The 17152-nt window shown below is 37.6% G+C and overlaps 1 protein-coding gene across 2 annotated transcripts in view; it reads right to left on the bottom strand.

The window, feature by feature from the left end:
• Positions 1 to 17152, bottom strand: part of DYNC2H1 (dynein cytoplasmic 2 heavy chain 1) — a 177938-nt gene that overhangs the window by 31927 nt on the left and 128859 nt on the right. For both annotated transcript variants that reach the window (XM_055701234.1, XM_055701235.1), the window contains exons 83-84: positions 7152 to 7268; positions 424 to 633 (exon numbers count right to left, since the gene is read on the bottom strand). In XM_055701234.1, the coding sequence (XP_055557209.1) occupies positions 424 to 633; positions 7152 to 7268 (327 nt within the window). The remainder of the gene's footprint in view (positions 1 to 423; positions 634 to 7151; positions 7269 to 17152) is intronic.

The following is a 17152-nucleotide window of genomic DNA, read 5'->3' as shown; positions in this document are numbered from 1 at the left end:
ATTGTGATTACAACTGCAGCAAAACTTAAATCTTAAGAAACTGTAAAAACTAAGAAAAGGGACAGATGTACATGTTCTACTGGCTAATATATTTGACTTTTCTAGCATGATTTGGCATTTGAAATGGAAATAGTATTCCACAACTTCTAATCTTATTGGATTTGTCCTTAAAGGAAAGCTTGATAAAAGTATAATATACTCAGAAGCTTCTGAAAGTACTTGAAGCAACCTTTTTCTGTGTTTTCATTTCCAGAACATGGTTCTGTTTTAGAGTCACTATCAACAAAATAACTCCATTTTAGCATCTCTATCAATAAAAGAACTTAGAACAAATGATGACTTGAAAATATGTATCAGAATTTTGTTCAGTATCCTTGGGTGTTTTCATTGTTTACAATGTAAATTTACGACAAAATCATTTACCTTCTGACTTAGCAGAGCGCTTGCTAGTCTTTGTACTTCAGAAGTCAGTAATGAGGTACCTCTGATGACTTTACTTAAAGAAGCAAGTGACTGATGGACACTTTGCACAAGGCGAATGGCACTGAATTGTTCCAGAGTAATGAATGATAAGACTGGAGATCCCTGCTGCTCCACAGGAGGAGACACCTTCTGATGAATCAGGTTAGAATTCTAAAAAAGAACATGTGATGTCCAGTTAATAAACTCAGGGAATCTATTATGTTATACAATGTATTATTTGTTTAATTCTTAATACTCCATATGAACTTATTAGCTTTTAAGTAATTCAGATATCCCCCCTTTTCTGACATGGGATTAAAACTATAATGACACTTTCAACATTGTCTGTGAGGTTTTCAATAAAGGCATCATTCTTCTGAGACAACTCTCTACCCAATTACTTCAAAAGTACTGGAATTTCTGAAAAATCTTCACTTAGCTGAATCACTACTTTTAGTATTTGTGTTAATGTGTTAGTATAAAAAGCAGTAGTCTAACTCAGCATAACAAGATTGTACTGGGTACTATAAACCATGCTGCCATATATAGCCCTTGCTTTGATAAGACTAGTTCAACCTAGCAGCAGATTAAATACAAATAAATAAAAAGTAAATATAATACTATGTGTAAATACTGAGTAACTCGGACTCTGAGAGGTACTGCTCTTCTCTCACTGATATTTTTATTACATACTTCCATTCTGTTACTGCCACTGAAAATCCAAATTTATTCAGTAATTTCAAGAGATGGTACCATTTTTTCAAATCTTAATTCATATGCAGCTTATTACATAAATATATTTTAGCATGTGCTATGAAACTACCAATCTGACATGTGACAAGATGCTGCACTGAATTCCAGTTATGAAATTTAAACCTTTACTGGAAAATTCTGCAAGGCACAAATGCAAAAAGAAGACCCTAGCCTTTGGGGAAAAAAATGTTTTGCTATTTCAATTTGTAGTAATTTATTACGGTAAAGTCAGATTTTACTCCTTCTGAAGTATCTCTTCTGAAAATATAAGTTGTTTTGACCTTTTTTTTCACATTAAATAAACTTCTAAATTGTCACATGGCATCTTGCTTCCCAGGATGTCTGGCACATCTGTCTTGCATACAGAATGTCTGCCACCACAATCATTCCCGGGCACTGTAGGTTTGTCAGAACTTTCATGTGTTTTGCATTTCAAGCTCATACTGCACTCAACTACTAGGCAAAAGTATGAAAAAAACTAACTGAAAGAGTATACTTTGGTTTATGACAAACAAAAAAGTGAAGGATAAGGTCTTCCTTCCCACGTTATTAAAAAGGTATACAACAAAGTTACTGTTGAAAGTGTAAGAAACACATAGTATTTAGACATTTTATGTTTTGTATTTTGTCTTTGCATGTATCCTGAAATCACAGTACCAGTTTCACTTTAGTATTTCTGGACTATAGTTTGTGGAGTATATATAAAATATAATGTAAAACTAGCATAAGCTAGTTGATAATTTCTTATTGGAGTGTTTAATTACACAAAAAATAAAGAACAAAGACATTGCAAAGTGCGGGCTTTGCTCAGTTTGTCACATACACAGTCTTAATTAATGAAAAACTTCTGAAAGAGAAGGCCTCCAAGTTCCTCAATACTGTCCTTTACATAACAGTCTTGTAAGAATTGCATATTCATTTCATCACTCTTTCTAATGCTTTCTCCTGAGAATTTGTTAAAACAACCCATCTGTCATTCTTATAGGAAAATTAAACATGAATACCAGTATCAGCTTATACATTTAAAGTTCTATTACATTCCCTTAAAATCCATTATGCATATAATTCACATCAGCTTTAAAAATATCCTCGTGACCTGCTTGGGAATTCAGATGAAGAACTGCTGAAGTACTGAGTGTTTTTCCAAATTGTAAGAAACTGAAGCTAGGTTATAATCTTTAATATTGAACACTATATTATGCTACCAATATTAAATTAGGTGTATTTTGAGACTTTGATAATTTTCCCTCTATCGCTTCTATACTTTTTATTATCTCAGTACAATACAAGACTTCATGTAGTCTCGCCTAAGATGCTCCAGATATTTCCTTTATTACCTTCCTAAACTCAAATGTGTTCCTAAACTTCAATATGTTGTGAAAATTGCCCCATCAGAAATGCAACAAATATAATGAAAACAAACTCATATGCCTCCACTAGTTATGCATTTTATTAAAAAATCAGGTTTGGTGGTGGTGGTGGGTTTTGGAAACCTCCATTGCCCTTTTGATGTACCTATTCTGCCTTGCCCTTCGAGTCTCTCTGCCTTTTCTTTTAGATATTAGCCTCTCTGTTTATTACACACATTATTTACTGCTGAAAATATAAGAAAGAATGACCTTATATTTCTGTTTCACTGATTTTACTTGGTGAAAAAAACACTGTTCTTTCATTAAAACTGAGGTTCCTAATGTTTTAGATAAAAAAGCAGCAACCTGTTAATTTTCAAAACTAATTTTGCAATTGTCTTGCAGCATCATGCAACTTTATGAAAATAGTTAGCCTTCAGTTTACAAACACAGCAAAAGATAAGGTAGAAGGCATCATGACAGCATATGATCATATACTCAGGAAACATAATTTTGAAGCAGTTGCTTCCGAATTTTCATTATGGGTCGGCTTTCTAACTTTCATAGAGGTACTAAAGGGTGTCTTTGAAACAAGGCAGAAAACGCATCCTACTTACAAGAAAAATACAGCACTGATTCCTGTCTCTTTCTGCTCATGACAGATAGCCATTTGGACATGATGAAACAGTTATGCAGCCCCACTGCATCCTGCCATTTTTGTGCTTCTCTGAAAACTGTCATATGATGAGCAATGGCTGAGTTCTGTTGGACAGTAATTTCCAACTGATCTAGTTATGTGACAATTAAGTGCTTATATAGGTCTTGTTCTACATTCTGTCAAGGCAGAAGGCTATGTGGGAAGAGAACGGACATCAGGACAGAGGCTGGTTCAATTATGCTGATGACCCAGCCCTGGCCATCCTTTTTTAATTTCCACATTAAGAAATATCTTTTTTTTAAATTTGTATAACCCTTGTTTGACAAGTTATTCAGTGATGGCTTCACTTTTTCAGTAAACAGTCTTTCACGAAAACTTATACTGGGCATCTGAGTATTTGGGTTTTTTTATAACTTAATGGCAGGTTCATGAGAGTTTAATTAATTTGATTAGTGTTAAGTTGTTATTAAATCATGCTGAAAGACACTGCAGAAGCAGTCTTAGGACAGTATTCATTACAAGAGTGTTTTCAAATGTCAAGAATTAAAATGTATTTTTTCAAATGAAGTTAGATAGATGAAAATGTCAAGACATTCTGTACTAGTCCAGAAGAGCTAAATAAAGAGGAAGTTTGCTTGTGTAACTTTCAACACAGGAGTGCACTGATTTGAACCAGACTTTAAGTATCTATTTCATTTAAATTAAAATTCAATTAAAAATTCTGGAGCCTGCATTCTGGCTAGACCAGGGGTCCTCAAACTTTTTAAACAGGGGGCCGGCGCGCAGATGAAGTGGCAGGCAGTCATCTGCGGCTGCTTGGTTTCCCCCCCCAACCCCCGGCGGGGGGTGGTGGGGGGGTTCTGTAAATACCACGGGCCGGATTGAGGACCCTGGGGGGCCGTATCCGGCCCGTGGGCCGTAGTTTGAGGACCCCTGAGTTAGACTAATAAACCGTGGATGAAGGAGAGGCAGTTTCCATGATTCTATTGTTATGGATAGACAAAGAATAATAAACTCTCCAGCTCAACAATTTCAAAACGTCTGAATAATTGGTAGCAACATTTAACAGAGCTTTGCAAAATGTATGCCACTGAGAAGAAAAATAAGTTCTACACATTTCCAGAAATATTTCTTAAAAAGTAATAACATGTAAGTCCTCAGTACTGTATTAATGTATAAGAAATATTTCCCATTTCAAAATGTCAAAAATGAAAAAGCTAAAATTTCCAATATATATCTGCCGTTCGGCCACAAAGACTGTGATAGCTCTAAAAACTGAGCACAAAGGACTACTATTCACAGAGCCACCAAACAGTTGAGGTTGGAAGGAACCTCTGGAGACTGTCCAGTCCAACTCTGGTCAAAGCTACAGCAGGTTCCCACAACTGTATCCAGTCAGGTTTTCAGTATCTCCAAGGATGGAGACTCTACAGCCTCTCTGGGCAACCTGTTTCAGTGTTTGATCATCCTCACAGTAAAAATAAAAAAGTTTTGTCCTGTGTTTAAATTGCATTTTCAGTATTTCAGTTTGTGCCCATGGCCTCTTGTCTTGTCACAGGACACCACTGAGAAGAGCCTGGCTCTGTCTCCTTCACTCCTTCCCATCAGCTGACACACAATGATAAGATACCCCTAAGCCTTCTCCTCCCCTGGACGAACAGTGCCTGTTCTCTCATCCTCCCCTTGTATGACAGATGCTCTTGTCCCCTAATTATCTTAATGACCTTTGGAAATCCTTGGAAATAATTTCCAGGATGATTTGCTCAATTACCTTTCCAGGTGAAGCTAACTGATCCATCATTCTCTGGATCCTCCTTTTTGCCCTTCTAAAAGAGTGACATTTGCTTTCTTTGATCCTCAGGAATCTCCCCCAACCACATGTACCTTTTAAAGATAACTGAGAGTGGTGTCACTACGGCAGCAGCTAGCTCCCTCAGCATTTAAGGGTGCATCCTGTAAGGTCCTGTGGATTTGTCTATATTGTTTAAACACTCCTTAACCTGATCCTCTTCCAAGAGTAGTCTTCCTTGCTCTGTACTTTCCTACCACTTTTGGGACCTGGGACTGGTGAAGGCCAGACTTACCAGTATGGAGAGGCAAAGAAAGCATCTAGTACTTCAGCCTGCTCCTCATCCTTTGTGGACAAGTCCTCATGTCCATTCAGTAGTGGGCCTACACTCTTCCTGGTCTTCATTTCATTGCTGATGTACCTTTAAGTTCCCGCCAAAATACCAGGTTTTGAAAAAGTGAGGCTTCTTCCAGTTGTGTCAAGAAGGTCTCATCTACTTCACAATGTTGGCCAATATTAGGTAAAATTTTTGTTTTATCACTGATTTCTGAAATTCACTGACTACATAAATTCTATAGACATTCTGACAATTTAGCTTCTTTATATACTCTAAATTATTTAGACTGATTTTTGTAGGATGAAACACTGATGTTCAATCCAGAGAAATACCCTGTCAAATGCGTCTATTATTTTATCTAAACTTGGACACTAGATTACAGAATACAAAAGTGATCATCATACAGTATTGAAAGTGTACAAATAAAAATATGTCCACACTTAAATATTATGATCAATTATTCCAGTGTAAATTCTACAGCACAAACCTATGTCGAGTGGCAAATTTTGTTATGCTTCAGAAGCATCTGCGTATTTTTTTAAACATTTTTATTCCAATGCTGAGTATGTGAATCAAGGATTAATTCAAAAAGAACTATTTTACAAATATCTTGAAAATAGTTATTGTACATCTTGTTTAGCTGCAGACTGTTTATTATAGAATCATAGAATGGTTTGGGTTGGAAGGGACCTTAAAGACCATCTAGTTCCAACCCCCCTGCCACGGGCAGGGACACCTCCCACTAGACCAGGTTGCCCAAAGCCCCATCCAGCCTGGCCTTGAGCACTGACAGGGATGGGGCAGCCACAGCTGCTCTGGGCAACCTGTGCCAGTGCCTCACCGCCCTCACGGTAAAGAATTTCTCCCTCATATCTAATCTAAACCCACCCTCTTTCAGTTTCAGTTATTTTGTATCAAAAGATTATTTTGACAAACCCACAATGTGTCATACATCTATTTATATGGATTAAATGAGAATTTAATGAGGGATTTCAAATTCCAGCATGCACCTCATGTCTCTTCTTTGTATGTAGTTATTTGAGTTAGGGAAACATTTTTCTCATTCCAGTGCTGTTGTGTACAAGATGTGTTTTTAGGACATGCTGTCTGTTATCTGTTACTTATCGCTAAGGGGAAATAATAATGCTAAATTATCTAAGTAGGCTCCTAGTGTGAGGTGAGAGGGGTCCTTCCCAAGTATGTGTAGCATCTGCTTTCAGAGAGAATTTGCACACATTACAACTGAACAGACAGTCACAAGAAGAATTCAATGGTTGGAAATCAAGCTCTACAATATATGTAAAAAAACCCCCAAAAACGTGAAACTGAACCAACCCAGAACAAGAAAGAAACAAAAAGTAAGTGAAATTGGATATTGCAAGCATTGTAGCAAGGATTTTAATAAACCTCAATTTAAAGCTAGCACCGTATTTCATTACAGGAAAAACTTAATTTAACTTTTATTATCACTCAATATTGCCTTGTGAATATTAGAGAAATTAAGAGACTAAATTCAAATCTAAAATAATTAGTGGTGTTCTTGGAAACACACACAAGATGTTAGTCTCATGTCTTGTGAGTGTGGTATCATCTCCATATGAAAAAAAAAAAGTGACAGCCTGTTATCGTACATACAGACTTCATAGCTAATCACACACATGTAAAATTGTGCATACCACCTCAAATGCATTTAATTTACTTTTTTACTTCTTATGTATCAATATGCAAGATAATTCATTAGACCTTACATTTAATAAAGTTACCTGGGAAAAAGTTATCTTTTCAAATTAGCTACTTTCCTACCTGATTAAGTTTCTTCCATAGGTTGAGAACAGGAGAAAGTTCAGTAGACCATATTTCTCTGTCAAATTTGCAGCCAGCAGTTACTGACCTGCTCAGGATCCGAAGCTGTGAAATGACCTGAGTGATGAGAATACAAATGCAGTCTTGAAGAAGGATAAACAAACTTCTTCTAGCACAAAAATGCAATACAATAGCAAATACTCTCAGATATAGATATATCTATGGACTTAACTTTTCGGCATACTTAATTACTAATCATGATCTATCCAAAACATAAAAAAATAACCATATCCAAATACAGAATATTTGAGCTTCATTCATATTAAGCCCCAAAAACCCAAACAAATACATATTTTCTTATCAGAGTAAAAGTCTTTGTTCCACTATAATTGAAAAACTAATGAGGTGTATAATTAATTAAAAAGCCTCTTTTCCACAAAATTTAAAGACAAAATTCAAGTTCTGCCTTTAACTAGGCCCCACCTGTAATTAAAAAACAAACACAAACAAATAAATAAAAAAACCCCAAAAAACAAAACCCCTGGAATATGCTACTAAATACACAGTACATATCAGGCATCAAAACTCCAAGACAACTATAATATATTCATTCTGATCTTCCACAGATCTCTTACGTGCTTAGATATACGTGCCACCACAAATTTATTAGTTTAAAGAAAGACAGAAAGCAATTAAAAGAATAATTGTAAAATTTTTAGAAAAAAAAAATGGAACTACCTGTTCATTAGATCCAACTGCCTTTGATTGTTAGTAACCCTGGTAACTCCACACATAAACCGATCAAATATATTTATACATTTACAAAGAAAGAATACCAAATTTCAAATTCTTCAGTGATATTGCAGTCTGTCCCTTAAATTGCGTATAAAACCCCTAGTATTTTTAGGTATTTTAGCTAAATTTTAGTTACTTTTCACAGTGCATTTTTTGCAAGACTTGTTAGACAACAATTTACTAATTCTCTCCTCTTTTACTTGACTATAAAGAATTAAACTTGATAATAAAAAAATTATTAATTGTTCAGAAGGACTTTATATTATTGTTAGATGGAATGAGGCAGGAAGTCAAGTTGTTTCCGCTGGGTTTTGACTTATTTTCTATTCTTGAAAGATTTGCAATAATGTAGTGTTTTCTGTTTTGTTTCTCATTTTCTTTTGCTGAAGCAAACAGCAGCTTCTTATTTATCAGCTTTGATCAGGTCTATGAAGCACTACAAGGTGACTGTATGCTGAACCATTTTAACTTCTATAACATTTACTATATTTTTATTCTTATATTTTTACAAGATATAAACCAATAAAGTATAAATATATAAAATATCTCTGTATATAATAAAATCATAGAATCATCTAGGTTGGAAAAGACCCTTAAGATCATTAAGTCCAACTGTTAACCCAGCTTTGCCAACTCCATCACTAAACCATGTCCCTAAGTGTCACATCCACACATCTTTAAATGCCTCCAGGGATGGTGACTCAATGCCCTCCCTGGGCAACCCTTTCAGTGAAGAATTTTTTCCAAATACCCAATCTAAACCTCTCTTGGCACAACTTAAGGCCATTTATTCTTGTCCTGTGGCTTGTTATTTAGGAGAAGATATCAACATGCACCTCGCTACAACCTCCTTTTGAGTAGCTGTAGAAAGCAGTAAGCTCTCCCCTGAGCCTCCTTTTCTTAAGGTTAAACAACCCCAGTTCCCTCAGGTGCTCCCCATAAGACCTGTGCTCCAGACCAGCTGCACTGCCTGTCTCTGGACACACTCCAGTGTGACACACTTTGGTGCCACATGGATCTCCATCCCCTACCTCCACTGAGACAGATGACCGAAGGACCTCACTAGTAAACCATCCCTCAAACACTGGTGTGTTGCCTCCAGGCTTATCTCTAATGAGCCTCATTTTATCCCCTTCCCCCTTCAAATCAAGTTTAAAGCTCTTTCAATGAGACCTGCTAACTTCTACATCAAGATCCTTTTCCCCATTCGAGACGGGTGTCTCCTGTCCTGTCTGTTGCCAGCAGGCCTTGTGTCCTGTAGACTGACCCATGATCAAAAACCCAAAAATTCTGCTGGCAACACCATGCTTGGAGCCAGGTATTCATCTGCTGGCTCTTCCTCTTTCTTTATCAACATCCCCTGCAGCTGGAAGGCTGGAGGAGAACACTACTTGTGCTCCTGATCCCTTAACCTGTTGTCCCAAGGCCCTGAAGTCTCTCTTGATTGGCCTTGATCTTCTTGTTGCAACTTCATTGCTGTCTACCTGAGAAATCAATAATGGATAATAATCTGAGGGCTAATAATGGATAATAACCTGGGGGCTGTACCAGGGTAGGAAGCTTTCTCTTCATATCTTTAATCTGGGCCACAGGGAGGCAACAGACTTCCCTAAGGAGCGGGTCCGATCTGCACATCGCGCCTTCTGTTCTGGTCAGAAGGAAGCCTCCTATGACAATGACCCGTCTTTTTGCCTCCATAGAAGCAGTTCTGATGCGAGGCTGACAACCTCTGCGACACCTCCGAGCCAGATGAACCATCGCCCTCGATATCGTTCAGTTCTGCTTGCACGGCCTCACACCTATCATGCACGGGCACCTGGGCAGGTGGGGTGCTCAAGAGGAGACGCGCCTGCTGTGCCAGGCAGGAACTTGTCACCATTGCCCCCGATCCCTCAAGTCACTGTGCTCAGCCAGGCAGAGGGAGGATAGAGAATCCGCCGTCCCACGTGTCCTGTTTGCCTGTTGGGCCTGTCTCAGGGAAGGCACAGTGCGATTGCAGCGGTCTGCCTCTCTCTTGCACTCCCCGATACTGCTCAGCCTACCCACCCCTCCCAGAGCCCTGTCACGCAGCGGACGAGCCCCCCTACCCGGGTGCACCTCCCACAGGTGTGCTCACCGCCGCCGCCCAGGACTGGCATGAGAGCAGGGCACGGCCGGCAGCCCGGCACCGGGGTGGCAGCACGTTCCCACCAGAGCTCTGCCTGGGCAGCTGCCTCAGGCCTGGTGGGTGCAGAGCTTGGAGGCCACGGCTTTCTGCTGGGTGGGGACCACTGCCCCCTGGTCGAGCTGGCAGAGCTTCAGTGCCCTTTCTGCACGACTTTCCATGCAAACTGCCACGCAACACCCCTGCCGATGCCCCATGCCCTGTTCGCCCGCCCTGCTGGCAGCGCTCCTGGTTGCTAGCGCTCCCTCAGAGCTTCTCTTATAGGTGTGGGGGCTTGGCTGCCATTGCTCCTGGCCCCGCACAGGTCCCATCAGCCACTGTCATGCAGCTGACCTATAAACCTATATTTAGGGAAAAAAGTATAAAGGTACTTTTAATTAAGCTAAAATAGTATTCTTTTTCATTAAAAGCTGACTTCTTAATATAATCTTAATTCTGAAAAAAAATCTTTTTTAGTTCCCTCAGAAATGACGCTATTATAATCTGTTGTCCTAGAGAATTATGCATAGTCTGTGATTCCAGATCTCAAATACGATGAAAATAGAGATTTGTATTTCTCTGTTATATTTAGGGAATTAAAGGTAAATTAATTCCAAGTCCTAAAAAACAGTATTAGTTGCCCACAGTCATAGCCTATTATAATAAAGTACTTTAGCCATGACCCTGCAACTTGGTTTGCCAAGAGGAACTACATGCATACCTAATTAATATCTGGAAGAAGCATCTTACTGTATTAAACCTTTACTTTTGTCTAGTCTGAAGTAAACTGCCAGAAAGGAAAGCAAAGAGAAGTTGCAGTTCAAGGCAAAGGGGTAGCTGGAGTGAACAGAGCTTTGCCTAGGACCAGGTTATGAGCCAGCTAAGAGCTTACAGGCATAGATCAGACGACAGACCAACACATGTTGTGCTTCAGTAGGTGTGCGCTACCAACTCCTTGATCAAGAAAGCAAAGGAAGTTAGCTGTCTTCTGACAGCTTGAAGGAGCCCAAAAATCTCAGGCCTTCCTACTCATGAGAGACTTCAACCAACCCAGTATCTACTATGAGGACAATATGACAGTGCAAGGAATGCAGATTTCTAGAATTTTTTGAAGACAATTTCTTCATAGAGGCAATCGATTAGCCATCCAGTGGAAACACTCTACTGAATCTGTTGCTAATGAGCAATGAAGAACTGGTGGAAGACGTGAAGGTTGAGGGCAGCCTTGGCTGCACAAACCATGAAATTGTGGTGTTTAAACGTTGATAAGAGCAAGGCAGGCAGTAGAACAATAACCCTGGACCTCAGGAGAGCACAGATTTTAGCTTAGTCAGGGATCTTCTTGGCAGGACCCAATGGGCAACTGCCCTGAAGGGCAAAGGCGGCCAGGAGGGTTGTTTAACTTGAAGAAAAAACTCAAAGCACAAGAACAGCCCTTTCTGATGTGTAGGAAGCAAGCATGATAAGGAAGCCAAAAAACAAGCATGGCAGAAGATCAGTATGGATGAAGAGGAAGCTAGTGATCTCAAATGTAAAAAGGTAATCCACAGAATACGGGAGAAGGGATGGACAGATTTAAAGACATTGCTCAATTGTGTTAGGATGGAGTGAGGAAAGCCAAACCTCAGCTGGGTTTGAAACTAGCAATAGATGCAAAGGCCTACAAGAAGGGCTTCTGCAAGCATTCTGGTAGCTAAAGGGAGGAAAAGAAAATACGAGCCATTTCTCAGTATAGCTTCTGTTACGGAAAATACCATTTAATCCTCTCATTCTCAAAACTTAGTTGTAAACCTTAATAATTCTTTGTGTGCTTTAGCTATTGTGTATAGCAGAAAAGATTCTTGTTTAATCTAGCAAAAATTTATTTTCTCTGATTAATGTTTTGATCATAGTATCTTTATCATTCCTGTTATTCTTCCTCCTTTTTACTCTGCACACATGCAAATGTTCTGACAAACAATACAGATGACAAACACACATTTGTGCCTTCCAGATATCATTCTTTTAGCTATAGTTCTGGCTCTTACAATTTGTTTTTTGATAGTTGCTTATCATCATTTGCAAAGAAAGAAAACATTTATAGCAAATACACTTTAACTGGTAATTCAGTAAGCAGTACTTTATATATACTTGCATATTTACACTATAAAGCTGCAAAAAGTTTCTATGATTGCTTTGTGGATATGGGGGATTGAAAATATTAAGTATTGTATTCTTTTTTAAACTGCCTTCATAGGTATATATGCTTAGCTCCATAAAGCCGAAATGAGTTTGAGAAGTAGTGACTGCAAGATTAAGTAATTAAAGCATTTTATAACTCTAGTATAGGTTTAGCTGTCTATTTCTAATTATCTAATTATAGAATTTGTGAATATAATTTAAATAGAAATGCACTATCTATCCATTTTTTCAATCTCTTTTTCTTCAGTGCTCCTATATCTGTTTCTGCTTTGTGTATTTTACCAAAGTAGGTCAAAAATACTGGGATGTTTTTTATCAAAGTTAAGCATTAAAATTAAAAGTATTGAATAAAAAAAAAAAATCAAGTTTTAACTCTCAGTGTTCTAGAGTACTGTTACATACTTTATCAAATATTCATGGAAATTATTTACCTCTTTCCAGTTCATCCCATTTCCTCTCTAAAGTATAACAGGTATGATGGTAGCATAACTTACTACTAAAGTTTTTATGGCAGCACACTGTTTCCAATTGACTGTAATTTTTTTAAAATAATGGGTTGGGCTGAAACTGTGTAATGGGTGGCTGTTTCGGCCTGGATACTTTTTGAAAATTTTAGCCTAGAAGAGTCATCCACCTACAATAAACACAGGAAAATACATTTAAGTCATGTTAAAATACTCAGGTTAACCTCATTTTTTAACTGCTTCAGCATTCTAAACTTTTGCTGAGGGACTGCAAATTTGGTAGACATTTTTTTGTGTGCCATTTTTTTACACCCATTAAATCTGTCCATATTTAGGAAAGAATTAGAGTGTAAACCAGTAACTTATATTACTGCTTAAGTATGATGACAAGTTTGATTTTAGAATTTAAATGGCATAAACATTTTATTCTCACAAATCACAGAGAAGTTTCTTACAGTGCTGACCAGTCTATGCTACTCCAAATCAGCTAAAGCCTAAGAAAAGGTTTACTCAGTACTCTCAAACCAGTCTCTTTCTGAATGTTATTCAAATGAAAAGGGAAACTGTTCTTTTTTAATAGGATCATAGAACAATTCAGGTTACAAAGGACCTCAGGAAGTCTCTCGTCTAACCTCCTGGTTGAAGCATGGTGAGCTCTGAGATCAGACCAGGTTGCTCAGGACTTTATCCAGCCTGGTCTTGAAAAATCCCAAGTATAGAGACTGCACAACTTCTCTGGATGACCTGTTCCACTACCTTACCATCCTAACGATGAAAAACTTTCCCCTAATATCTAGTCTGGGCCTTTCTCATTTCAGTTTACGTCCTGTAAAAACAAGAGAGTCAAATGCACAGACTGGAACAAAGAATGTGTTAAGATTGGGAATTACCTGAATAAAACCATGAATGGGATATATTTCTCTATTAGAATTACCAGGTGTATCATAAATGCCTCCCAGGTTATGTGATATGTTTGCAGTCACTCCGTGGAAGTGTTTTCACCTCCAGGCAGGAGAAACAAGTTTGAAGTTGGAAGGGAAATTGGATTTAAAAGAATGAGGAGTATCAGGAATACATTCCCAGGGGCCATATGAAAGACAAAAATGGCCCCGTAAAGGCAGTAGGGCAAGAACAAGCACACAGATGGAATGAGTACCTAGGAGACCTTGACTCAGCTGAGAAAGAGAATATGGTTCGGGATCTGTATCTAAGGAGACAAAATAACTCTTGGGTTGAGAGGGGGAACTGTACATAGTCACTTAAATCAAACTTAATACAGACAAGCACAAATTCACTCTATCTACACTTCGGCACTTACTTAAAGCTTACTTAAAACTTACCTAAATAACCAAGATTACAACCTTAGCCTCCCTACATAATCAATAGACAGATCTTGAGCGGGCTCATTTGTCACGTGGAAGGCTCTCCTATCGAGTACATAGGAAAAATAAGTTTCTTACATTAAGTACCCCAGATAGATGCGTTTCTGTTGTGGAAATTAGTATAAGGATTTTCATTTCCTGCAAATTTAACTTCAAAACACAAGAAAAATTCAGCTTCTCTCACTGCATTATATGTATATGCTACCATCATGTCAACGTACAATTGACTTCACATATTTACTCTAGAATGAGATTAATTTTGTCTTAAACATGATAGTTCTATGACCACAAAGAGAGATTAGAAGTGCCTAGCACAGATGTAGACATCTAGGTCTGTTGAACCATATTCTTTGAACTCCACTTTGGAAAGGTACCAAGTAATGTACTTATAATACTAAGGAGACTGAAAATCTAATCATAGCTGTGTAACACAGGGTACTCAAAATAAGACTACTTTTATAATACCTAACCTTTGAATGTTCACCTTTGCTATTGCAACATATTCTTTTAACATTATACACTAACGCTCTTATATGTTGTCCTTGCCCAGTCCAAATACAAGTGTAAATATTTTGAATAATGATGAGTGAAAAAAATCTACTATATAGCAGGAAAACAGTACCATCACTGAAAATATGAGAGGGAAGGAAAGAAAGGCAATCAAAATATAAAAGCAATCAATCACTAATAATGGTATGTTTAAAACAGGGTGAGAAGATTATTCAGAACCGTAAGTCTTTGTAGAAGCTGACTGTTTTAAGTAAGGTCAACTAATTATAACAGCATTTGTATTTAAAATTCAACAGATTAATTTATTTGTGAACAGTGCATCTAATAAAAGCATACAGGAACTGCTACTGAATATTTTTTCCATTCTTAGTGGAAAATTTGTACACTATGTTTCTTTTGCATGGCAGCACAGAAAAGTATAAATTGCATATATTAATAAAGGTGAGGTAGTTAAACTGTCAATACTTATTTACCTAATTATTTATTTAATTGTGCATCTCAGCTTTTTAATCTATTGTTAACTTTATGAGTTTCTGTGGATATATGGTGCTATGATATTGACCAACACATTATAGTAAAATCCCAAGCATTTAAAGAAGTTAAGAGATAATGAGCAGAATGGAAAGCAATAAAGACAATGAATGATCCCATGTGGCTTCATCTGGAACTACTAGAAATTCATGTTTGACCTGAAAAATCAAAATAAAAATTAATGGGGAAGAAAAAAATAAGGAAATCTTAATATTTTAATTTTTCCTTCTCTGGAACTTACATAAAACCAGATTTCTAGGAACATAAAATCTATTTCTATTCTTTACTCATGAACAAGATGAGGAAAAAGTCATTCCTTTCAGTCATTCACAGCTACTTCAAAAACTGCTACTTCACAAATACAATATATAATAAACACAGGCTTATATCCAAGTACTGTATTTACTTCAGAAGCAATCTAGCCTACAAGTCATACAACAAAATAAAATTTTACACACAGTTTTACAATTTGAAAAAGAGAAAAGCAATGAAGTCAAAAATATATTGTGAAATTTAAAAAAAAATAAAAATCTAAGATCAATCATTTCTGAACTAAGTAAGATTACTGTTCAAAGAATATAAACCAGAAAAGATATGCTAGTCACAAAACTGCTATTTTTTTTCCAAGCTTATGGAACAGATAAAAGGAATTTTATTTTTGTACAAGCAGGTAACACGCTCCTCTTAGTAAATCTACAGACAATGCTAAAGCAGATACTCTATTGCCATCTACCGGTTTTAAAAAGGATGTGGTCTTAGCACAGAAACCACTTCTATGCTTCATTTCTCTGAATAAAACAATACATCCGTTTCACACAGCTGTTCAAGAAGATATTTCTGGTTTTATAAGAATTTACAGCTCAAGCTAAAAGATGAAGTTATAAAATAGTCACTTTAGTAAATATTGGGAAAGTAGTTACTCAGTGTAATGCAACTATGTGTTCATTGTGTCAAGAGAGGGCACAGGTTTAAGTTTGATATGCCTTCTGACAGAAATACATGCTTCCATACTGTTCCTCATAGTTCGGTTTCACATGCTGTGAAAGTAGTCTAAGACTGAGCTGTCCATCAGACTTCCCTGACTTTCAATCACTCCGTGTCCCTCACCTTCTCTGCAAGAATAGGGTCCCATGGAGGTTGTTAGAACGAAGGTACTTTTAATGGCATTCATAACAAAATCATGCAGACTGCATGTGGATGAGTACCAAACAATTTAAGTCTATGCTTGCTCTTTTGTTGTTCCCTCAAGCCCACATAAAGCGGCGCTCTCACCTGATAAGGATGTGAAGTAGGACTGGACTCAATACAGAGATATATGCCTTCTGTCAAAGTGCAAAGCAAATGAGGGAAAGGCGTTGACACCACCTCTATCTTCCTCTATACAGAAGAGGATCATATACCTTTGACACCAGTGAGATCCTTTGTAGAGCACATGTTCAGTGGATTAGGAAAGAAAAACTGCAGGATGCTGCAGATAGCTCAAGACCACTACTGACCCAGCCAGTATTCTAGTTGCATCTTCTCCCAAAGAATAATGAAAGGTTTTACTTCCTGGAGATCTCCAGGATACATATTACCTAGAGAACATAATGCTAAAAGGAAGGCCAGAAGAGGTGGCTGACCTTAGCTAATTATACAATACAACAAAATTTAAGAAAACCAGAAAATTGCAGCCTGTTTTTAGAAGAAAACAAACTTCTCGTAGGTAGAGCACCAACTTATTCTCATACACATAGCACCAATCCTATGGGAATTAATAAGGCTCCCTGAAGCACTGCACTGATTCACTGCAATGGTAAAGAGCTGTGTTTTCTGTTTGAGCACAGTACTGTGGCTTCCACTCCACTGTGCCGCACAACACATTTCCTTCATGCAACACCACCAGTATATACAAAACACTCCCCACATTTTAGAAGTTCTTGTTAAGCACTCAGATCGCTCAGCTGCAGGGTAATATTAAATACAGTTTGGCATAACTCATCAGTTTCTGCTAAA

This window comes from Falco cherrug, chromosome 2 (genome assembly GCF_023634085.1).
Source record: "Falco cherrug isolate bFalChe1 chromosome 2, bFalChe1.pri, whole genome shotgun sequence".
Lineage (NCBI taxonomy): Eukaryota > Metazoa > Chordata > Aves > Falconiformes > Falconidae > Falco > Falco cherrug.
The sequence above is the reverse complement of the archived record's forward strand: the minus strand, read 5'-3'. Positions and strand labels throughout refer to the sequence as shown.